This window comes from Pelodiscus sinensis, chromosome 5 (genome assembly GCF_049634645.1).
Source record: "Pelodiscus sinensis isolate JC-2024 chromosome 5, ASM4963464v1, whole genome shotgun sequence".
Lineage (NCBI taxonomy): Eukaryota > Metazoa > Chordata > Testudines > Trionychidae > Pelodiscus > Pelodiscus sinensis.
The window spans coordinates 101,184,331-101,208,852 of NC_134715.1; the positions used below are offsets into that span (position 1 = coordinate 101,184,331).

General features: G+C 44.6%; 1 protein-coding gene across 3 annotated transcripts in view; it reads right to left on the reverse strand.

The window, feature by feature from the left end:
• Nucleotides 1–10,329: 10,329 nt before the first annotated feature.
• The window catches only part of TBC1D19 (TBC1 domain family member 19), a 122,348-nt gene continuing 108,155 nt past the window's right edge, over nt 10,330–24,522 (reverse strand). Inside the window, exons 18-20 of one of the 3 annotated variants that reach the window (XM_014581119.3) lie at nt 19,121–19,236; nt 11,615–11,685; nt 10,330–10,806 (exon numbers count right to left, since the gene is read on the reverse strand). In XM_014581119.3, the coding sequence (XP_014436605.1) occupies nt 10,732–10,806; nt 11,615–11,685; nt 19,121–19,236 (262 nt within the window). In that variant the 3' untranslated portion in view covers nt 10,330–10,731. The remainder of the gene's footprint in view (nt 10,807–11,614; nt 11,686–19,120; nt 19,237–24,522) is intronic. The other 2 variants (XM_075930614.1, XM_006138181.4) reach the window with 2 other exon arrangements.

Consider the following 24,522-nt stretch of genomic DNA (forward strand, 5'->3'; position numbering starts at 1 on the left):
AAGACCATCATTGCTTGTTTCCCCTTTCTTAAATAGAATTTTCCCATGGTGGGGAAGTCTTTGTTTCATTCCCCCCACCCCTGTTGAAAAATACAAAATTCAAGATGGATTCCAGCATCAGGTGGCATGGTCACATCTTTGTAGGACCAACCATAGTTTAGGCTTACAGGAAAAACACAACTATTTACATCACTGTTTTGAGGATCAAGCCATTAAGTTATGTAAGTTCCTCTAGTACCTTTCTCTAGAAGACTTATTTTAATAAACACCTTTACACGTTATATTTCTAACTTCACCTCAGAGGTGAAAGTAAGCTGGCGCCCCCTTTCCCAAAGTTGAGGCCACAGCCAGGAGAGACCCAGCGTGCACAGTCTTGAAACAGGTAGGAGAGTCCTAGCACACACACGTGAGACTAGCAGCTGGGACCCGGGGGGCAGCGAGGCTGGCAGCCAGAACCCCAGGTACTGGGCCAGGATCCCAGGGATGTTTCAGCTCCCTTCACATTCCTAATAGCACTGCCCCCAACAGCTCCCATTTGGCTGGGAACAGGAGCTGCGCAGAGCAAGACCACCAACAGGCACTGCCCCAGCCCTCAGTCTCCCATCCCTCACTCTACTCTAAACATACCCACTCCAGCCTCCTGCCCTGAGCTCCTTATACACACCCTCAGTCCCGTACCCTGACTCCTGCACCCCCCATATACAGACTTAAATTTCGTATAGGTACTATCATATCACCATCTCCCCACCCCCTGCTCTGAGTCCCTCTCCGGGGGGGGGGGACAACATTGTGATAGGACAGTACCTGTAAGAAATGTAAATTACTTTCACCCCTGCTTCACATACAGGTACCCAAACTCAGGATAATTAATAACCAAGTAGACTGGCTTGAAGCTTTGTATCAAAGCGGATGTTTTGGAAGAACCATAGAAGATAAACATTAATTTTTCCCTTCAATATTGCAAGATTTAAATTTCTTCCTCTGCAATTGGTTTTGTGGGCTATAATGTTGAGGGTCAAAAGGATATGACCTTTCATAATTGGACATGAAGGAGTTGGGATTGCATTTGATTTTTATGTAATGAAATTGAATAAGGCTTCTTCCCTTTACTGAAGAAATCTAAAGATCTAGCAATAGATTTTTCATCTTCTTCAGTGCTTAGTCTATTTAGTATTTAGACTGATGAATATCTCCTTGAAATGGAAAATCTTCAGTCCTCATTTTTGTTTTGCAAGAGAGTCCAACTGATCTTAACCTTGTGTGTCTCCTTAATGACAGCCAAAGTTATCTGAGGAGTCAAAAACTTACTCTCTGCTCCTGCTTAGCAACATTCAGTCCTTCAGTCAAAACAGCATTTGACAATTTTTGTTTGTTTCCCTGGAACAGCATTAAGAAAAAGAGGATATTTTGCTCCAGAGATGATATTTGTACCTAGCCATTTATTTCATAGTTGGAAATGTGCATGCATAAATGTAGTGGAAGAAAATATTTGTCGTCTTAATTCATCTATCTTCTTCCCTTCTTTATTGATGCAGTAGAATGATCTTGGGTACCTTTTGATTTGTGAAGCGCCACTTCAACCACTAGTTACAAGAGACATGAGTATGAAACATAGAAAGTCTTTCTTGACAGAAATGATGTAATTTGTCTTTTTAGATACCAGCTGAGTACCCAAGGCAGATTTCCAGACTGCTTTTGTTGTCTAAAGCAACCCCTTTAACAACAGAAGTGTGGCTCATTATCTTGCCTTTACCCCCAAAATATAAGACAAAGAATAGCTAACATCTTTGACACTTGGGAAACTAACTCATGAAAGGCTAAAGAACCATCTGATGGTGTCTATCCCTCACATTTTCCTCTGGGGAATGTGCATTCCTTAATTCTGAATCATATTATTTCATCTATTCCACAGGTGATTTGTTCTGAGTAAGCATTGCCTGGACCTTATCCATTGGATCTGACAAAGGAATGTCCTCCTGATACTACCTTGCTGAATGTCTGTCCTTATACATGGATTCTTCCTTATAAGGTGCTAACAACTGCTAGTGAGATCATGAGGAAATACCTTTCACTTAAGCCAAAACATCACTGATGGAAATATCTCCGTTTCGGTGGATCCAGTAGGCTGAATTGAACTGCTAATCTTAGAAAAATAGATTAGTGTTGGAAGAGATCTTGGGAGTCCAACCCCCTGTTCCTAGCAGGACTAGCCCCAACTATATCATCCTAGCCAGGGCTTGTCAAGCTGGCCCTTAAAAGCCTCTAACTATAGAGATTCCACAATGACAAGCATTCCAGTGCTTCACCATGTCTAATGAAATATTTTTTCCTAATACACACACTAGACCTCCCCGACTGCAATTTGAAACTGCTCCTTGTTCTGTCATCCTCCACCACAAAGAACAGCCTCTCTCCATCCTCTTTGGAATCTCCCAATTGAAGGTTGCTATCAAATCCCCCCTCACTCTTATCTTCAGTAGACTAAATAAGCCTAGTTCCTTTAGCCTTGCTTTATAAGTCATGTGCCCCAGACCCTAATGATCTAATCATTTTGTTTCCCTAATAATAACTAATAATCAGGTTTGCTAGTTCTGTAATGTGATATGCATCTCTCTTCTGGCTCCCAGGTGCCCGAAGGGGTGTGTGTGAAGAAGGTAAAGGGGGCAATTGCCCCAGGCCCAGTTATTCAAAGGCACCCAGGGCTCTGGGTGCTGCTATAGCAGTGGCAGCGCCTGCATCCAGGCAGCTTTTAGGGCTGCCTGGAGAGGCAGGAGTGCCACATGGTGTACTCCAAGCAGTGCTTTTGGGAGCGCTGCCGCTCAGGAAGCACTGAGGGTTAGCTTCCATCAGACCCACCCCTTCTGCCTGAGGCCCCACCGCTTTCAGGAGCATGGTGCTGCATGCGCCCCATACACACTTTGCTTGGGGCCAATGTGGCTGTCAGCTCTCCTGCTGGGCACAATACAGCCATGGCTCAGATTGGAACAGAGACAATGTCCTTGAAAAGGAGAGCACAGTGGAGGTATCCCAAAGTTGTTTTAAGGAAAGGCAGCAGTAGCAATCTCCCGATCCTTTCCTGTTCTTTATTGACTCTTGGAGAAACAATCAGCCTGATTATTTGTAGTAACACACACTATGTGTCCTGAGGCACAGTACCTAGCTCAAAAGTCAGTGGAACCATAGTCTAATCTACCTGATGAACTATTGCCTTAACAGTAATAGTATGTGGTGCTGTGCTAGTTAAAGAACCTTCATCATCAGTTCTCTTATTTGGATTCATAAATCTCTCTCAGGACAGGCTCCTCCTAATCTGATACCGTCAGATCCATAGAGTGACAATTCCTAATGCTGCACTGAAAGCTTGAAACAGAGCCTGACTCTATAATGAAAGTCTGTCCCTGTAAGTCCTTCTCTCTTGGATTGGTTGCTTGTATTGAGGTCAGTACTGAGGAGGGCTGCAAATTTTTCATCAGTACCACAACCAAAGTCTTTTGAAAGGGACAGCTCTGGGAACAGAGGCTGTCACTGATCTAAACCTTATCTTTTTCTGATCCTTGTCTTTCTTGGATCCTGCATCTCAAACAGAAGCTTAATCTCACTTCTTTCTAGCTGAAGCCAGTCTCTAAGAACCAGCCACCACTGTCTGCACTTCAGGCAGTTTTATTACAGACTTCGTCTCTCTTTGCCCTTATAATAAATGTTGAGCACATAGGATCTTTAGAGGGAGAATGACATTCTCACCCTAACATGCCAAGCACCTGGCACGTGCATCTCATGCTGGGAATACCACCGGTATGAGACATGTTTTCATTCCAGGATTCTTAGTCTTCTGATCTGATATGTTATCCTTTAACTATCTCTAAACAACACTGTGTACATAGACAACAACTAACATATGCAAATTGTTTAGGTAGTAGGGAGCCATAAGACTCATACAGAAACCTTGTAACCATTCAGCTCATTAAACAGAAAGCAAGAGAGGTGGTACAGTAGCAAATTAGAGTTCTGTTCACACTTTCCCTTAACATTATTCTTTATACTTGGAATCTCGATCAGATGCAAAGTTTTGTGAGGCAGTCCTGCACTCCTTGTTTAACTAGAACTCCCGGTCTCACCATTCTGGATCAGAGTGCTGCTTATTAACATATCCCGTGAATGGGGCTATGCAGAAGACACTTAAAAGACTAACTGAATGTTACTTTCCAGTAAGTGAAGTTTTTTAAGATGGACTCTGCATATTCATGCTCCACATCCACCTTTCCTCACTAATCTTACGGTTCTACTTACCAAAGGGCTTGGAATCACGGCGGGAGAAACTGAGGTAATGCATCACCATGCTCCTTTTAAACCCTTCCCTAAAACACAGGTCAGCAACCTTTTCAGACCAAAGAGCCAAACTACATCAAAATTCAGAACAAGTTGGTCAACAAAGAGCTGTATAAGAATATCCATTTGCATGACTGAAAATATACAACTTAATAGTATTGATAATTGACATGATTAATGGTAGCACAAATGAAACATTGTACTCAGAGGCTACGTCTACACTGGCCCCTTTATCGAAAGGGGCATGCTAATTTTAAACTTCGGAATAGGGAAATCCATGGGGGATTTAAATATCCCCCGCGGGATTTAAATAAAGATGTCCGCCGCTTTTTTCCGGCTTGGGGAAAAGCCGGAAAAAAGCATCTAGACTGGCCCGATCCTCCGGAATAAAGCCCTATTCCAGAGGATCTCTTATTCCTTTCTTCAAAGTAGGACTATGGATGATTGGTTTGCATCCTCGACAAGCAAGTCAAATCTGTTGCTTAGTCAACTGCTGATTACCCGAACGGTTCTGCTGTGGTCGCTTGCGTTGGGGGGCGCTGTCTAGGACGCTGGTTGTCGAAGGATCGTGATTGCTGTCTAGAAAAATTGAAGTCATATCTCCGTTGGTAAGGGAAATAACGCCTACGCTTGAAGGAAGATGTGTACATCCCCAGTGTATGTAAAGTAGTGCGTGAGTCTTTTCTCGAGTGGAGGACCTCATCGGTGTTTGCCGCAAAAAGTTTAAGTTTGTCAAAGGGCAGATCCTCAACCTTGCTTTGCAACTCCTTCGGCGCCCCTGCTGATGAAAGCCAAGATGATCTCCTCATGGCGATACCAGTAGCAGCGGCCCGAGCTGCTGTGTCAGCCACATCCATAGCAATCTGAAGCGCAGCGCTACATGACGTGTACCCCTCCTGTACTATTGCTTTCAGGAGTGGTTTCTTGGTGTCTGGGAGATGGTGCAACAAATCTGCTAGTTTGGAGTAATTATCGAAATTATGGTTCGACAGATGGTCTGAGTAATTCGCAATGCGAAGTAAAAGTGTAGCTGAGGAACAGACTTTCCTCCCAAAAATATCTATTTTTATTGTCCTTGTCCAAAAGGGTATTTCTGTACTGTGGCGCCTTACCCCTACGTTGCGCTGCGTCTACTACCAGTGAATTGGGTTGGGGGTGATTGAATAAAAAGTCCAACCCCTTTGCTGGAACAAAATATTTTCTATCAGCTTTTTTACTTGTAGGTGCAACCGATGTTGGGGTTTGCCATATCTCGTCCGCCACTTCCATAATCGCCTCATCGATTGGCAGCGCGACTTTCACACGTTGTTGTGGGTGGAGATTCTTCAAAAGGTGATGTCTCTCAACAGGCACATCTGCTAGCTGTATGTCCTGTGTGTCTGCCACTCGTTTGAAGAGATCCTGAAAATGTTTCAGATCATCCGGTGGGGAGATTTCAGCTGGGCAAATCGCTTCATCCGGGGAAGACGATGGGCAGTCCACTGGGGAAGTTTCTGTCTTAGGGTCCTCCGTTTCCGATAACTGACCCTCCTCTGGTTCGGACTGGTCTAACTGGACTGTTGAACTCTTAATTGGAGAAGGTGAGCGTAATGGTTGTGATTTATGAGGTAAGTATTCCGCTAATGGTGATTGGCAGATGTGAGAAGATCCCCTATGCGATGGTGGTGAATGGTGATGCTGGGGGCGATCGTCATACGATCTATGATAGCGGTCACAGTAACGTTCAGAGCGTGACGGAGGGTATGTCTACACTACCCCCCTAGTTCGAACTAGAGGGGTAATGTATGCATACCGAACTTGCTAATGAAGCCCGGGATTTGAATTTCCCGGGCTTCATTAGCATAAAGCCGGCTCCGCCATTTTTAAAAGCCGGCTTGTTCGAACGTGGAACAAGGTGTACAGATAGATCGGAATGGCTACATAGTTCGAACTATCTAGCCCGTGCCGCGTGTAGCCGCGCGGCACGGGGTTCGAACAAGCCGGCTTTTAAAAATGGCGGAGCCGGCTTTATGCTAATGAAGCCCGGGAAATTCAAATCCCGGGCTTCATTAGCAAGTTCGGTATGCATACATTACCCCCCTAGTTCGAACTAGGGGGGTAGTGTAGACATACCCGGAGAGAGGTATCGGGAAGAACGTGCGCTATCATGCTGGATATAATAGATGCGGCATGGAGAGTGCCTCACCAATCCGTATCTCGAGAGACGGGAGGGTGACCGGGATCGTGAATGGGACCGATGTGCATCTAAATACACCGCGCCCCTATAACCGTGCCGGCTGTACATAATCCGAGAGGGGAAAAAATAGCCATAATAGCGACTTCGCCCTCTTGGTGAAGCAGGCGGGGAAAGAGACCTGTCCCTATGATGGGTCTTTGACAATGACTTCCTATATGTTGAAGTCTCATCCCTACCCCGAAGCATAGGGGAACCAGGCACCGAGTGAAGGTGAGATGGTGCTGGAGAGGTCACCTGCTGCTGAGCTAATGTCGGTGCCGGCAGGGCACCCGGTGCCGGAGTTAACAATGGTGCCGAGTCTGAGGCATTAGCGTGTCCCACCTCAGGTCTCGGTGCTGGAGAAGACGGTGCCGACGTCACCGCTGGGGCAGGCGAAACGGGCGCCGATCCACTGGGTGCCGTTGAAGCCGCTGAAGCCGGTGCCGGGAGGCTGATCAATTGCGGCGCCGGCGCGTTTGTCAGTTTCAAGGCGCGTGAAGCTGAAGCCAGTGCAGGCTTGCTAGTCAGCTGCGGCGCCGCTCCCGGTATCGGCGCTGAAGTCGCTCTGCCTCTGGATGGTGGGGGCTCCCTTATGCCAGCCCCAGCGAGTTGTCTGGACCCCCTGGGGGTCACTTTAGAAGCCGCTGCCAGGGTTGAAACTGCTGCAGGGAGGGAGCGCATCGGGGACGGCTTTGACATTTTGGAGCCCGCCAGTCCCGGAGAAGCCGCTCTCCTCTTGTGCTGGGAGATTTTTGTGGCTGCTGGAGGGGTAGGGTCAGGCTGCAACACCTTGCCAAACATAAACATTCTTAACTTCATCTCCCGCTCCCTCCGGGCTCTTGAAGTTAATTTGCGGCAATGGGTGCACTTGTCAGGGACGTGAGTCTCCCCCAGGCACCTAATACAAGTGTCATGGCCATCAGCCGTTGGCATGGCTTCACGGCACACTGAACATTTCTTAAAACCAGTTGATCCTGGCATTTTCAGCAGAGTTACAGAAAAAAAAACTGATTCCTGTGTAACCCCGCTGCGGGTAGTCAATTTCACAGTTTAGCGCTTCGCAGCAGTGCTTCTGAATGAAAAGCGGTTTTAAAGAAATTTTTTTTTTCTTTTTTACAAGAGAACACGTAACAAGTAACAGGAACACAGCTAACACTAAACCTCTAACTATTTACAGGTAGACAACTATCTAAAACCATGACTAAAGAAGAGATCAGGGAGCTCCGACCGCAACCTGAGGCGGTTGAGAGGAACTGATGGTTGCCGGCTCGCACGCGGCTGATCAAAGGCGCGAACGCTATCCTGGTGAACCACGCATGCGCGAGCCGGCGGAACACGGCTATGAAAAGTCTCCGAGCTGCGGTGCCGGGACGGGACCCGACACCTAGAGTGGAGCACCTAGAGTGGAGCACCCACGGGGCCACTCGAAGAAGAACAAATTGTATAGTGCAGATCATTTCCATATAACCTCCAACCTTGTCTCAGCCATCCCATTGCTGGATACCTGCCACCGTCCCCTTCTATGAGGTGAAAGTATGTGTGTATGGGGAGGCTATGAAAGGAGGAGAGTCAACACCTCATTATTCCAGACACAATAGCCTCAAACCCCCTTCCTCAGCTTCTTTAAAAAGAGGACTAGGAAAAGGAGGGCCAGTTCCTCAATGTGGAAGAAGTATGATTCCCCAATCCCCCTTTACAGGATGCTTTCCATTCAATCTTTTTCCAAACCTCTATCTTCTAATGGTATCCATTCCATAATGGAGTACCTGCACAGTACATGCATGATAAGTTTTATTTACTAAATTGTGATATTATAACCTAACCCTCCTAACAAGATCAGTTGTGTGAAAGCAACCTCTCACCCCAATTTAGCCACTCTAGCAGAGAGGGAAAAATTCCTTCCCAGCCCCCAAAAGGGCAGTTAGTGTAATATCCACAGCGAGTCAAAAGGTTTACCAAGTTCATGGGTGGATGGGTGCTGTTAGCTGTTCATGGGTGGATGGGTGCTGTTAGTAAAAGAAGGCCTCTCCATGGGTGCATGGGGAATGAATACCCTCTTCCCCGTCCCACTGCCACTCCTCCCGACAGCAGAAATGGCAGTGCAGTGAACTTCTCCAAACTTGGCCCTGCTCCTTACCCTTTTCCTGTCCATTCCTTTAAGCTTTTCCCCTGCACCTCATCCATTATAAGGGAGCTGGTGACGGGGGAGCAGTCCCCCGCACTCCCGGCCCTGGCAGCCAGGGGGCCGCGTATGGCGCCCGGGGTCCCGGGGCGCAGAGAACAGGGGGTGGCGCGGCGGCAGAGGTGGAAGGAGCCCAGGGGGTGAGTGCGCAGGCGCAGGAGGACGACACCCAGGGGGCACTAGGACCTGGCGGCTGTGCAGCCGCCCGAGGGGGAGCTAGCGCTGACGGAGAGTGGGGGACTGTGGGGACGCTGGGCGGGGAATTTAAAGAGAGACAGTGCTGCTCTCAGGGCGGTCCACAGGTGAGCTGGGCCAGGACCCCGGCGGAGACCCAGGGACAGGAGGAGCCAGGTCGAGGTGCGGAGACGCCAGCAGCGGCCCACGGCGGAGCTCACGCCGAGGGGCCCGGGCCCGAGACGATTGCGGGGGCACTGCAGCAGGCCAGGAGCAGCCCGGCGAGCTGGACAGAGACTGCAGGGGCAGACCAAGAGGACGGGGGTTCGCAGGGCATAGCGGGACAATGAGCAGGGGAACGTGGCGCCCCTCACAGGCCCTCATGGAATAAACTGGTCACAGAGCCCATAAAGGTGCAATGTCCTTTATTCCAGCTAGCCAACTCCACATGGAAGGATATGATGCACACATTTTCCAGCAACTGCTTTGGCTCAAAGATTGTCAGGAGTGTTGTGAGCAAGACACAAGAAGTCATTCTTCCACTCTACTCTGCACTGCTTAGGTCTCAGTTGGAGTATTGTGTCCAGTTTTGGGCACCACATTTCAAGAAAGAGGTGGAAAAACAGAAGAGGGTCCAGAGAAGAGCAACAAAAATGATTAAATGCCTAAAAAACATGAGCTATGAGAGAAGACTTAAAGAACTGGGCTTGTTTAGTTTAGAAAAGAGAGACTGAGGGGGGACATGATAGCAATTTTCAAGTATCTAAAAGGGTGTTACAAGGAGGCTGGGGGGGGGGGGGAAGAGAACTGTTCTTGATCTCTGATAAGACAAGAAACAATGAGAATTAATTCCAGCAAGAGGGGTTTAGGTTGGACATTAAGGAAAAACTTCCTGTCAGTATGGTTAAATATTATAATAAATTGCCTAGGGATTGTCAGGATGGTTAAATACTAAAATAAATAGCCTAGGAAGGTTGTGGAATCTCCATCGCTGGAGATATTTAAGAGCAGTTTGGACAGACATCTATCAGGGATGATCTAGACGGTGCTTCGTCCTGCCATGAGGGCAGGGGACTAGATCTGATGATCTCTCGAGGTCCCTTCCAGTTTTAGTATTCTATGATTTTATGAAATTCTGGAGGAAGTTACTTCCAGTATATTTTGCAAGGCAAGACTCTTAGGTATTTCTGAAACTCTCATCCTTTGAAACTTAGTGATAGAAACCTTAAAAATGCTGTGGGGACCAATAGATTAAATAGAAAGAAGTAAAATGGGGACAAACATGAAGAACTCCTGGAAAACAGAAATTGAACAGAAGCATTTCTCTTGATTTCTCCTAAGAAACTAGATAAAAGTTCTCAGAGGTTAAAGCATGTTTTTAAGCATTACTGTCTTCTTGAGTTGACATTCTTGTTGTGGGGGATGGGGCTTGAATAAACTATAATCAGATGAAAGACAGTTTTCTCCAATCTGGTATTAATGGACCTATCATGGCACCCATATTAGATAAAAAAATTAATTACAGGACCTTTTTTATGGCATTTTACATGCATTTTATATTTTTATTTGTAATTTTATATGCACAAGTAATCATTCTCATATTTAATGAGTTCTATCTATTGAGGTTACATTGAAATGCACCAACATGCAAATGCACAAATGAGTTAATAAAATTATTGTTTTATACACTGAAAAACACATAGCTATAAAGAGAACATGATCAGTAAGAGATATATACATACAGTTTAATTTTGGTTTTATGCAGACTTTGCATAGTTCATTATTAGTTTCTAATGAAAGACTGGATGTGTGGTGTCAGTGACCTCAATGCAGATCAGGTAACAGTGGCAAATAGGAAGATCTGAAGAAGAGGCATAACCTTCAGGGTTGAAAGGTCAGCAAGTACAGCCTGGGAGAAAAAAAGGATTTGTTAAACTTGAAAATTGAATCAAATTTCTCTCTAGTAATATCTAAGAAATCAGAAACAGTTACAGCAAACTTGACTGCAGAACTCGATGCTGACAATAATTACCTTTTAAATGTTGCTATTTTATATCAGTTTATAGATTTCATTTTTTTCTTGATTTTTCAATCTAACATTTCAATGCCAAAAAAAAATGTGCCTGTATGTATAGACAGCAAGTAAAATCACTTTATTTTACTTGTCAGATTTACTTCAAATATACAGCTATGATACCATGCACAAGAGGTCTAACATTTCAACTTGCTTCTAAAAATAATTGTACATTGCAAATCTTTATCCTGTGTCTTGGGTAGTACTTGTAAGATAACGCTGTGACTTTAATGATAACTTAAAATGAATCATCATCTGAAGAAATCATATTTTATAAAAATAAAACTAGTCATCACCAACATTCCATAATATAAAAATAGAATTTTATCAGCATCTTGGAGGGAAAATATTGTCAAAATACTAATTAGTAACAATATCCGGTTTTCACATATCTAATAACATGATGACATTTATGAAGATGAAATTTCAAATTCTTTATTTGATCCTTTCAAAATCTATATAATATCAAAAGGCATAGTTACTTCTGTCTTTTTATGTTAATAAAGAGTATGTAAACCTCCCCAATTTTTCAGTGGCCCCAACCCAAATAAAGGTTCCCTACCTCAATCTAAACCTTAAATTGCTCTGGTTGGCAATGCATCAAAAACTATTTTAATCTCCTCTAACTGAAACTTATCCTTACTTCAGCTGCAGCCAGTGATGTCACCTCCATCAAGTTCACTGCTCGGAAAGCAAACACAGCAGCTGCAAGGACTGAAAAAGAAGGCACACTATTTAAACTGCTGACCTATTAATTGATTGTTAGAATTAATCTTGATTTAAAATTATTAATTCTCCCTCTTTCTGTAGCAATTATTCTGTTTTATGAATAGTAAACAGTGGATTTCAGTGCTCTAGTTCTTGCTATGTGGCTATTTCTTCACACAAATTAATATGTATGCGTTTGTGTTTTTTGGAAAAAGTTGAGTAAGTGTATGTTTGAGTTTAAGGGGACTGGGTTTTAACTGTGTGAAAACATGATTTAAAATATTATTTTTCTAGGCAGAGGATACAAATTTATTTAAATAGCAAAATGTCAATGCATAATGTGAACAAGGGGCTCAGTTAATGTTGCTTTTGGGTTGTAATATTAGTTCTTCAAGATGTCTTGTTCATGTCCATTCTAATAAGGTGTCTGAGTGTGCACATGTACATTAGCAAGAAGACTTTTCTTGCAGCTAGCCACAGGATTGGTTTGGGTACCCCCTGTACTGGTGCCAAAATGGCACATAATATAGAGTCCTGATAAATCCCCCACAACTTTTCAGTTCTTTCTTGCCAGCTATTCTGACATTGGGGAAGGGTTAGGGTTAGGGTTATGGACATGAACACTACATCTTGAAGAATAACAGTTATGAGAAGGTATGCAACCATTTTTTCTTCAAGTGTTTGTTCATATGCATTCCAATTAGGGGATTCCCAAGCCCAAGTTCAAGAGGTGAGGTTGGAGCTTTGAACTTAGCACTGCCCTGCCGAATCCTACATCATCTCTAGGCTGGTGCATGAGTGCGTAATTAGCTGCAAACATGTGAATATATGACCATGTTGCTGCTCTACAGATTTCTTGGATCTGGGCCAGGAAAGCTGCTGAGGAAGACTATGCCCTAGTAGTGCGCGCCGAGAGCAGTGGATGGAGCATCCCTGCTAAGCTATAGCACTCTCTAATGCATGATACAATCCATGAAGAAATATGATTGGCCAAAACAGATGAGCCCTTCTCTCTTTCTGCTAATGTTATGATCAGTTGGGAGGATTTCTGAAAGGCTTAGTTCTTTCAGTGTAGAAGGCTAGGACCCATTGTCATGATTATGAGGGTTAGCCAGCAGCCTGGGGATTAAGGGGTTAACTACACCTAGCCAGGTGGAGTGACCAATAGGAATGTAGGTGGGACTTTTCAAACTGGGACAAAGGAATTTGGGTTTTTTTCTTTTCTCCCTTTTGTCTCTCTCAGAGTTCTCTGCAGCTACAGAGAGGGACAAGCATGTCTCTCTCTCTCTCCAAGACATCATTCTTCATTTTCTGTAAGTAGGGTAAAGTTTAGGTAGTTTCGTTAGGTTTTATTGTGTTATGGATTGGGTATGGGATCTGAGATCTGGCACTGCTTAAAAGATGTTTTGGCTTTTCTTTGTAACTAAGTTCTAGGCCCATGGAGTTTCTCCATGAGTATATTTTGTTACCTTCCTCTCTAGTCATTATACTTGCAACCAGAATATTGTTGTAATAATAAAAGTTCTTTCTTTTCTTTTATTAACCTGGCAGTGGTTAATGGTGTGCCCTGATTTTTGTTTTAGGGGGAAGATTTCCCAAATGATCTTTCCCCTGGTTTCTTTAGCAACATTTTGGTGGTGGCAGCGGAAGTTTTATTCCCAAGATCTAGGTTTTTAAGATCTTGGGGGAAGTTTTATACCAAAGCCTGGTAGATAAGGCTTTGGGGTACACTTGCTGGCCCCCACTTCTGCATTTATCATGCCAGAGAGGGGAAGGAGCCATGACACCCATCATACATCCAGAGAATATAGCCTCTGCTCACATGAATTAGTATGAGGTTTGGGTTTAAAAAAAAAACAGAGAGAAAAATGTCCTGACTCTTATGGATTGTGGATACCACCTTGGGTAGGAATGCTGGGTGGGGCCAGAGCTGCATCTATAACCCTTATAGGACACAGTATAAAGCAGCTCTGATGTAAGAGCTTTAAGTTCAGAGATTCTTCTAGTAGAGGTTTTACCACCAGAAATGCCACCATGAAGGATAAGTGCAGCAAGAAACAGATAGCTAGTGGCTCAAATAGTTGACCCACAAGTTTGGAGAGGACTGAGTTAAGGTCCCAGGAAGAACAGGTGCCCTGACATATGGATAAAGTTTGTCAAGACCTTTTAGAAAGCAGTTGTCCAGAGGGTCAGTAAACATGGAAGAAATTGAGAGGCCCCGTTGCTTGATGTGGAGAATCTCTTCGACTTAGCAATACAGGTAGAGGGCTTCCTACTACTCAGAAAGACTAGTCTCACTTGTTCTGAACAAAAGAGTTCCATAGGATTTAGCCATGGAACTTCCACGCTGTGACGTGGAGGGACTCACGATTCAGGTGTAGGAGACAGCCTTGTTCCTGTGACAGAAGGTCTAAAACGAGGGGTAGAGGAACTGGAGGTTCCACTGAGATGTTCAATAGGGTGGTATACCAATGCTGATGGGCCCAGGCCAGGTCTATGAGGATGACTTGGACCCGACCTGGTCTGATTTTTAGAAGAACCCTGTGAATCAGAGGAATGGGAGAAAAAGCATACAGTAATTGACTCTCTCAGTTGAGGAGGAATTCATCCCCACAGGAGCCTAGGCTAAGGTTCTGGAATTTCCAACTATTTTGCAAAAAGGTCTATCTTGGCAGACTTCCACCTCTGGAAGACTGAACAGGTGATCTCTGGATGGAGAGACCACTCATGAGCCTAAAGGAGTTGCTGAGGCTGTTTGCCAAGCTGTTTTGCACCCCTGGAAGGTACTCAGCCTATAGGAGTATCACCGGATCTACACAGAAGTTCCACAACCTGAGGGCTTCTTAGCAGAAGGGGAGGAGCATGCACCCTCATTTGTTGATATAATACATGGTCGTTGTATTGTCTGTTAAAACTGGACACGACGACCTGACAGGTGGGATCTGATTGCTTGGCACGCCAATTGGACCACCCTGAGCTCCCTAATGTTTATGTGCAGAGTCAGATCCTCCAGAGACCCTGAGTTTTGGGGACTCTTATGAGCTCCCCACACCAAGCCTGATGCATTCATCACAACAGTTAGTGCGAGTCATGGGGCCATGAAGGGTACTCAGGAGAAAACATAGTCTTGGTCGAGCCACCAAAGTAATGTGCCACCAAAGTAACCAAGTAACACCATCCAAAGTAACGTTACCAGTCTGTTTAGCCACTCTCGGGATTTGTGATAAGTGGATGCTAAACATAGCTGTAAAGGTCTGAGCCCAAGTCTCACAAAATGTACTACGTATGTGCATGAGGCTATGTGACCAATACATTTGAGGCAATTTCTGGCGGTGGTTGTGGGGAAAGTCTGAGATTCTGAATGATGGTAGACATGGTTTGAAAGTATTCTACTGGAAGATATGCCCTTGCTTGAGTGGAGTCTAGGTCTGTCCCTATAAATGCTGTCCTCTGAATCAGGGTCAGTTGATTTGATCTTGGTGAGAAGGAGGCCTAGCTCATCAAACTTGGCTGTGATCCTTGGCTGTGAGTCACTGCCTGAGTGGCCTTTGATGAGCCAATCATCCAGGTACAAGAAAACCTGCATGTCATATTTGTGGAGGATAAATGTTCCTACAGCCGTGCACTTCATAAAATACTTGGGTGCTAAGAACAGGCCAAAAGGAGTAACTATGAACTGATACTGCTAATTGCCTATCACAAATCTTAGGTACTTCCTATGGGGACAATAAATTGCAAAGTGGAAATACGTGTTCTTCAAGTCGAGGACAGTGTACCAGTTGCTCAAATCCAGTAATAATAATAGATACCAGGAAGACCATGCAGAGTTTGAGTTTCTTTGTGAATTTGTTGAAATTGCATAGATCCAGAATGGGCTGTAGCTCATCCTTGGCTTTCAGGATTAGGAAATAGCAGGAATAAAACCCCTGACCCTTGAGTTCCAGAGGAACCTCCTCTACTGCTCCCAAACACAGAGGCATGTGTGCCTCCTGAAGCAAGAATTGCTCATAACAAAGGTCCCTGAAAAGGGATGGGAAGGGTGGATGTTGGGGGAGGGAGAACGAGGAAAACCGTATCCCCTCTGTACTGTGAGAACAGTAGCCAGTGTCTGATGTAATATGAGACCATGCACGGTAAAAAGGGGACAACCACTATTTATGGCCAGAAGTGGGTATGGATTGGCCAAATCCATGACCAGGTTTTTCAGGTTGCATTGTGACCATTTCTATTATGCCTCCTAGACTCCTTTTGCCTGTTCTGAGGTGGGTATGATGGAACTAGGGATGAGGCGTCAAATGTCTAAGCTGTGTGGAGGCCATATGCTGTCCCAACAACTTGAGTGTCATTCTGGAGTCCTTTAACCAATGAAGTCTTTTGTTCATTTTTTTGGGGGAAAAAGCACACTGCCCTCAAATGGAAGGTTCAGGATGGCCCGTTGGCCCTCAAAAGGCAGATCAGATACCAATGCTCGTAGCCATAACACCTGTCGCAGCATCCAAGCCGCTTGCAGGGAAGCCCTGGAGACCAGTCTACACTCTTCAACTAAGGCAGAAAACTCCACTCTGGAGTCCTGGAGAAGCAGCTCCACTGTTGGAGAGGAGGGTGGGTGTAGAGTATCAAAGTATCTCCTTTCATTATGTTTTGCCATAGATGGCAGAGACTGGCAACTACCACAGGATCCTGGTAGTGTCCATGATGGACTTGATGAATGACTGGGCAATACATCCCGGTGTAGAAGACAACAAAATGTCTACCACTGGATCAGTGTCCTCCAGAACTTCCTTTGCTTGTACATGAAGGCCTTCAGCCACTCTCGAGGAGTTGCTGCAGTGCCTTACTGTCCTCCAAAAAAAGGAGCTAGAGTGGATCCTGCAAATGCATCATCAGGTGAGGTGAAGCGAAAGTGGTCACTGGCAGGAGAACTGTCTGTGCCCCAATCTCAGAAGAAACTGGTGGCACCATGGACGGGACCATAGGGGCAAGTGCCAGAGGCTGGCATGGTGCCTGCAATGGTGCCATCAGTGCCAACATTGGCAGTACTAGTACCCACACTGACTTTGTTGGAAGTCTCAGGGGTCCAAAAGAGCCATCGCACTGGTGCCTTCCCTTGCAGAGGCTACAGTGTCATGTGTCGATGCCAGTCTCTGGTAAAAGTTGACGTCCTGCTCCTGCTGTGGCACGATCTCCGTGAGTCTGACTCTGAGGTGTCTATGCAGCATGACCATGGAGGAGATGAACTTCTTGGCACTGAGCCAGGACAGGAAGCGATGCTGGTTTGATCCCCTTGCAGCACAAGAGAACAGGGTGCTGGGGATGGTGACTGTTGACTCATGGCAAGATTATTGCTGGAAAGTGCTCTCAGCGGGACCGGGGCCAGCAATGAGAAAGATGCTGTGGAGTGCCTCAGATTTGAGGGCACATGAAAGGTCTCAGGTGTAGATGGCATTCAAATCTCCCTTTCAGTCTCTGGAGAGTGAGATGGAGGTGGAGTGACTGGTGCCTGAAACTTCTTCACCATTCTGGGAGGTGGTGCAATAGGATGGTGGCCTGACTCGGGTCTCACCTTACGCCTATCCTTACCAAGGGACCTCCCCGTTTCTGACCTCTTCTTGGATTGTGGCACTGGTGACTGGGAATGGAGTCCAGCCATGGGAGCCTGGAGACAAGCCTGTAAGATGGGACTTGACCATGTGCTTACGGCACCATGTGCTTTGGATGGCTGAGGCTGCATTCAGTGCAGAGTCTCTCGGTGCGCTGTCCGGCTGGGGATGAAAAGCCGCCTTCATTATAACACGCCCTTTAGAAGCTGATCCCTTCGTCTAAGGTACAGGGCTTGAAGGTCTTACAGACAGAGCAACAATCTTTCTGGAGCTCCTTTCCCAAACGCTTTAAGCAGGAAATGTGAAGGTCACTTTGGGGCATACATTTGCCACAAGATCCATAGGCTTTAAATGCACTGGTGCTGGAGCATACAGGAGGAAGGAAGAAACCTCTCAATTTAAGTTAGAAAGGAAACTATACAATAAAAAAATTAAGCACTAACACTACAACAACTATAATGATAACTGTAACTGAGAACTACTAAGAACAAATAAGCTTCTGCACTTGCTAACAAGAGCAAAGAGGAGTTTTCAGCTAATTGTCACTGTCAGAAAGAAGGGACGGAAGAGGAAGGGGGAACCTTCCAGCAATAAACTTGCCATGAGTCAACAGGGCTCTATACTGTGCACCATTTTGGCACCACTCTAGGGGGGTGTCCAGACTGACCATACAGCTAGCTCCTATTGGAAAAATCTTTCGACGAATCAGCACATGCACACAAACACCTAATCAAAATGAACATGAACAAGCACTGAAAGATGTAGTTCACATTTATAAAGGGTAGGGATATACAGTAGTAGAAAATAAGGAGGATTTTCTGACAGTGATTTTCAGGATTCCTGGGAATAGCAAAGGAGTCAATTTTCCCTTGGAGGGAGGGGAAGAGAGGGCAGGGACAATAAATCTTTTGTATAGCAATGACAAAAAAATGTAAACTAGACTGTGCACTATACTCTTTGGGGCACAGAACATATATGCCTTCTTTTTTGTTCAGAAAGCACCTACACTTTATGCATGCTACCAAAAGAAAATACTTCTACTAATAGTAATGGAAAAGTAATAGTCACAATAAAACCAGTTTAACTCTCTGACAATTACTGTAAGAATTGGAATATGTATGAATTACTGCTTTATCTATCTTATTTAATATATATTGACTTTCATCAAATCTGTTTTCAGCAGGCATATATAAAAGGAACTGAACTTTTCTCTCTTTGTAACATCTATTTTAATTTAGGGTTATAAAAGGTTAATCAGTTACCCAGTAAGCATTAGACTTACTGGAATGCTTACAGGGTAACCATTTCAACGGCCAACCATGCCAGGCTGAAGTAGCCCTGGCTAAGTCTGGCCTGCTGCATGGGGGCAACAGGTTGAACCGTGCCTGTATCGGCTCCCCCCAAAACCTCTGCCATGCTGGAGTAGCCCAGAAGACCAGGCAGGCCCCGGATTGCAACAGTACAGGCTAGCGTGACTCCAGCCCTGGCTGTGCCACAGCGGTCTGGGCATCCAAGTGGGTATCCAGCCCTGGTTGCGCTAGAGCAGCCTGGGCTGGCAGGTCCCCAGCCACGCAAGGGCACACTAGCGGGACCTCGGCCCCAGCCGTACCACAGGAACCCCTACCCAGCCATGCTGGACCAACAAGCAGGACCCCAGTTCCTCTGACATGGTCCAGGAGAGCGGGCCGGAACCCGAGCTCAGCTGCCACCCACCTGCCAACAGTTGACCGGTATAATTTTATCCATGTAACAAATTAACTGTTTTAATGAATATTTGCATCCCTATTTTAATTTGGAACATATTATCTTTAAAATGATCTACAAATAAATTTTTGTATTACCAGCAAGAATTTCTAGAGAGTTGTATCCTAGGATTCTGTCCCACAAAAGCAGAAGTTGGTCTGTAGCTAAGTAACCAGAGAATGCTCGTACCATCCATTTAAATGATATTCGTAGTCTATAAACAAATTAAAAAACAAGGAAGTGTTATATTTCTTTTACAAGTTACAAAAATTACAGATACACCATTTCAGAAAGAATTCTATGACTTGTGAGTCATTTATTTTTATGGTTTACATTAATATTTTTTATGTTGCAGTAGTACCCAGAAGCCCTAATCAAGGCTTAAAGGGAAATGTTCAGTATTTTCTATTAATAGCTGTACATCAATTTTAACAATATAAACATTTCCTAACCTGCAAAACCCACTGTCAGGGTTATAAGTAATCTTCACCCACGCTCTAAACCCAAAAACACTCCAAGACATTCTGTTCTTAAACATCTGGGGGAAAGCTATTATTATTGAACATTTATATTGCAGCAGCACCTGAGGTGGGGGATGACATTGAGGCCCCATTATAATAGATGATATACTATAATACTGGTTCCAAGAGTTCATGCTGGTAAGTGCCATATCTAGAACCATTAAAATGCAGGGCTGGAAAAGACTTGGAGAGATCACCTAACCCAGCCCTCTGTAGTGAGGCTAGACTATGTACACCTAGACAATCCCTGACAGGTGTTTGTCTAACTGTTCTTAAAATCTCCAATGATGGGGATTCTGCAACCCACCTTGGAAGTCTATTCTAGGTTTAACTACCTCTCTAGTTAGAGAAGTGTTCCCTAATATCTAGCCTAAATCTCCCTTGCTGCAGATTAAGCCCATTCACTTTTTTCCTACGTTCAGTGGACATGCAGAACAACTGATCATGGGCTTTATTATAATAGCCCTTAACATATTCGAAAACTGTTAACTGGTTCTTGTCAGCTTTCTTATCTTAAGACTAAATATGGCTTTTTAATCTTCTCTCTCAAATCAGGTTTTTCTAACGTATTTAACATTTTTATTGCTCTCCTCTGTACACTCTCCAATTTGTCCATATCTTTCTTAAAGAATGGCACCCAGGACTGAACACAGTATCCCAGGCCTCCCCAGTGCCAAGCAGATTGGGACAATTACCTCTTACTTCTTGCGTGCATCTTTATTGAATTCCATCTTGCTGATTTCAAATCAATTCTCCAATTTGTCAAGACCATTTTTAATTCTAATACTGTCCTCCAATGTATTAGTAATGTCATCTGCAAATTTTATAACAATACTTTCCACTCCATTATCCAACTCGTTAATGAAAATATTAAATAGTATTGGACCTAAGACAGCCCTCCGCAGGAGCCCCCTACCTTCCAGTTTGACAGCAAATTACTGATAACTACTCTTTGAGTATGGGCTTTCAACCAATTCTATACTCATCTTTTTATAATTTCATCTAGACCGCACTTTCTTAGTTTATGAGAGTGCTGTATGGGATCATGTGAACAACACTGCTAATAAGAAGATACATCATGTCTACCACTTCTCCTCTGTTCACGAAGTTGCCAGAGAAGGAAATTAGGTTAGCATAGCATGATTTGTTCTTAATAAATTAACAATGGCTATTCCTATAAGTCTATTATCCTCTAATTGCTTACACGTTGATCGTTTAATAATTTGTTTTAGTATGTTTCCAGGTATTGAAGTTAGACGAACTGCTCTACAAATCCCCAGGATCCTCTTTTTTCCCCTTTTAAAAAGATAGGTACTTCGTTTCACCTTCTCTAGTACTCTGGGAACTCATCATCCTCCACAGGTTCACAGAGTCTACACAAAGGGAAGGGGGAGCCAGAATCTATCCCCATGATTGTGCAGACAAGGAAGAGAGGGAAGGGGAGTTTGTTCACATCTCATGGCAGCTCTGCTGTCTATGAAGATTAAAGAACACAGTTTCTGGTGGGGCAAGAAACAGCAAGGGGGTTACATTTTGCTTCTCCCTCCCAGTTATTGTTGCTGCTACAAGGAACTAGGAAGAAATCAAACCCTGCACAGGGCAGATGGAGTGCAGTCATTTCAGCTGGAAGGGCTGGATCCCTGAGACAAGGATGAGAGGTTCAGGTGATAGTGTCTTTGATTACCAATACAAAAGGAAAAACTATGTAGCACTTTAAAGACTAACAAGATGGTTTAATAGGTGATGAGCTTTCATGGGCCAGACCCACTTCCTCAGATCATATTCTTGAAGAGAATTAGCATGACCATATACCAAAGGAATACAATGAAAAAAGTGAACACGTTATTAAACTGACAAATCAGATTTAGTACAGAAGGTGGGGTGAGAGAGAGGGAAGGAGGGAATAGCTATTTGAGTCAATGAATTACCCATGACACTCTACCAGATTTGGGCAGGCAGGGATCCCAAGGAAGAGGTAAGTCATGGGCAGGATCCTAGCAACAAGGGTGTGGGGCTGGGGAAGCCTGAAACAGTGCTGTTAATTTCCAAGGGCAGCCTACCAGATCTGGGGTGGGGGTGAGGTCTCAAGGTGAAGCAGTCATTCAAGCAAGTAAGCTAGCTGTGTTTCATGGTGGCACAGTCAGCCAAGATTTCATATAAGTAAGTCTGGGGTATTGTATCCTAAGTTGTTTTCAGTTTGCAGGCCAACCAAGATGTAAAGGTTTGCCCAGATCTTACAAATTCCACTTAGGTGACTGCGGAAGAGGAGGGAGGTACCCAAGGCAGAGGTGAGTTAAGTCAAGTACTATGAAGGCTCACAATTGCAGGGGTGTTTGGATCTGCCTGTGGAGAGAGGCTGAAAGAGGCAGTTCAAGTCATACACCATGTGATGTGGCAAGGGTGGGAACTGTGAGCACTAGTGGTTCCACTGAGGCTTTAAAAACAAACAAACAAACAAACAAACAAAAAAAGCCCACAACACCCCTCCTCCCCCCAAAAAAACCCTCAACTCTAATGTGGTATCACATGGATGGTCCATCCAGAAACTGTCAGCTTGTTTGGGGGGACCAATGCTCAAAGGCAAATACAAGGTATTTACAAGGCTCATACTGGCTAACTTAAAATATTCTCACTGTCTAGATACCCAGACAGAAGATATGTCAATATAATTGAGAAAGCATGCAATACATTCAAGGGCATAAATATAATCATAGTAGTGGCTTTTACAACATCTGTACATTCAGGCATACATGGAAAAATGCTGTTAGGACTCGCATAACATACTGCTGCCACAATAAAGATGTCCAGAAAGCAGGATCAGATAAATGCTACCTGCAGGTAGACCCTGATGAATGGCACATGAGTGACAGAATACAAGATGGTGCAAAGGACCAGCATCAAGGAGGGAAATGTGCTCCTTTGGGATCAGGGGCGGATATAGGGCAGGGCGAGTGGGGCGGCCGCCCTGCGCCCCGTGCTTCAAAAAGCCCCGCGCATGCGCCGTGGTGCCACCGTGCATGCGCTGTGGCAAAGGGGGGCCCCACAAAATTGGGCTGTCCTAGGCCCCGCAAAATGATCATTTGCCCCGTTTGGGATTATCCCAAAAAAATTAATGGGTCCAATTTGTGGGCTGGGTTTTAATGGAGGGTTTGTATCCCCTTTACAGTGAAACAGTATTAGTAGTAGTAAAGTCAGGGGTGGGATTTAACTTATTGTCCAGATGATAATTTCACAAGCATGAATTCAGGGTTCAGTGCCATCCACAAAATGGCCTGCAAACAATTTGAGGGTCAAATTTGTGGCCTTGTCTTATTGGGACTTCTTATCCCTTTCATATAATTATTTTCAGTATGGCCAGGGGATTAAGACAAGAATTCCACAAGAACAAATTCTGGTTGTCCTGGGGGGCTTTTGCTTTGAGGCTTGGACCCTGAAAAGGCTCCAGGAATTACTGTATCATAACCTCTGGGATTAACAATGGTATAGCACGTGCTTGGTCTCATTTTCATGCCCACAGAATTCATGAGCTGGCAGAAGGAGCTAGTTGGGATCCGAGGCAGATGCACTTAATGGTTATCAGTGTGATGTGGAGATCAATTGCTCCATGAACATGGCAGCTATGAGAGAAGTTTTATGATTTCAGACAATTTCAGAACCAGGAAGGCCAGGCAACAATAGGACCCATTAAATAGGAACAAGTGCTGCAGTACATGCTTATGTTGGCAACCCATCAACTGGCATCCTTCACAATCTTGAATCACCTTCCTGCCATTACATTCATTAGTAGGCTATATGGTTATCTTAATTGTTGCAAGTGCTTATTTTAATGGGTTTTTTTAATCAAAGGTTTTTGTCTGGGTGGGCATGGTTTGGTGCCCCCCCTCCTCTGTTAAATTCCCATTGTCTCATCATGGTTTACATACTCTGGGATCTTTGGCAGATCCTTGGCACTATGTGACAGAGTGGAAAGGAAGTGGCCTTATTCAGAGCAACATTCTAGACAGAATTTTGTCATGCTTTCAGGATCAGTCATCTAGTGACCAAATCCATTAGCGACTCTACAAACTGGCTTCACAACTCAGGATATACAATGGCATAAGCATTTAGTTATATTATACTTGTAACAGTCAAAGTTTGATCATGCTGACCAGGGTAAAAATGTTATCCTCCAGCAAGGTGTGAGTCTGGGGTTAGCCCAGTTCAGACTTTGAAAAACTACAGGATAATACATCCAAAGGGGAAAACCTTCCCCCCACCACCTTTTTATGCACTGTGTAGAGAGTCACCTCACAGCATATCATTCTGTAGTCATGTTTACACAAGGGCTCACTAGATTGGAACTGCTGGCCCAGGAATTTGGTTCCCGCTCATTTAGAATCGAAGCTGCAACAGCAGCACCAGAGCTGGCTATATTAGTAGAGGCAAACCACGCAATAGAGCACTGGCATTTGGATGCATACCAAAGGTACATAATACTGCAGTCAGTGAGTCACCATTAATTTGTTATAATCTTCTTACATATGTAGAACAACCGGCCATGCAGATGATGATGAAGCTCTGTAGGCACAGTATTGTCTCTTGGGAGCATAAGCATGTGTCCAAGTTGCTCGAGGGTTCACAGCTGGGCTTTAGTGATGAAATGGTACTCAGTTGGCATGCAAGAAGAGGCATGTTATGGGATCGACTATTCCTAATACATTATGCTGTGCAGGCCTGTCAGCAGCTCCCACATACAACTGTGGTTCATCTTGAGGAAAACAATTTAGGAATGCTTAAAAGGGTGGAACTTATGCTCAGGGCAAGAAGGGATTTGGGGCTGGTTCCCAACATTTTTTCAGGAGTTCACATTCTTTGGTTAGACATGCTTCAGTGCAGAGTCTGCTGGGAAGCCATGAGCATGCCTAGGATAGACAAGTCACAGAGGTATGTGAACAGAAAGGTGGCCACATTCCTTGGGAGTGTAGGAGGGGCAATAATTT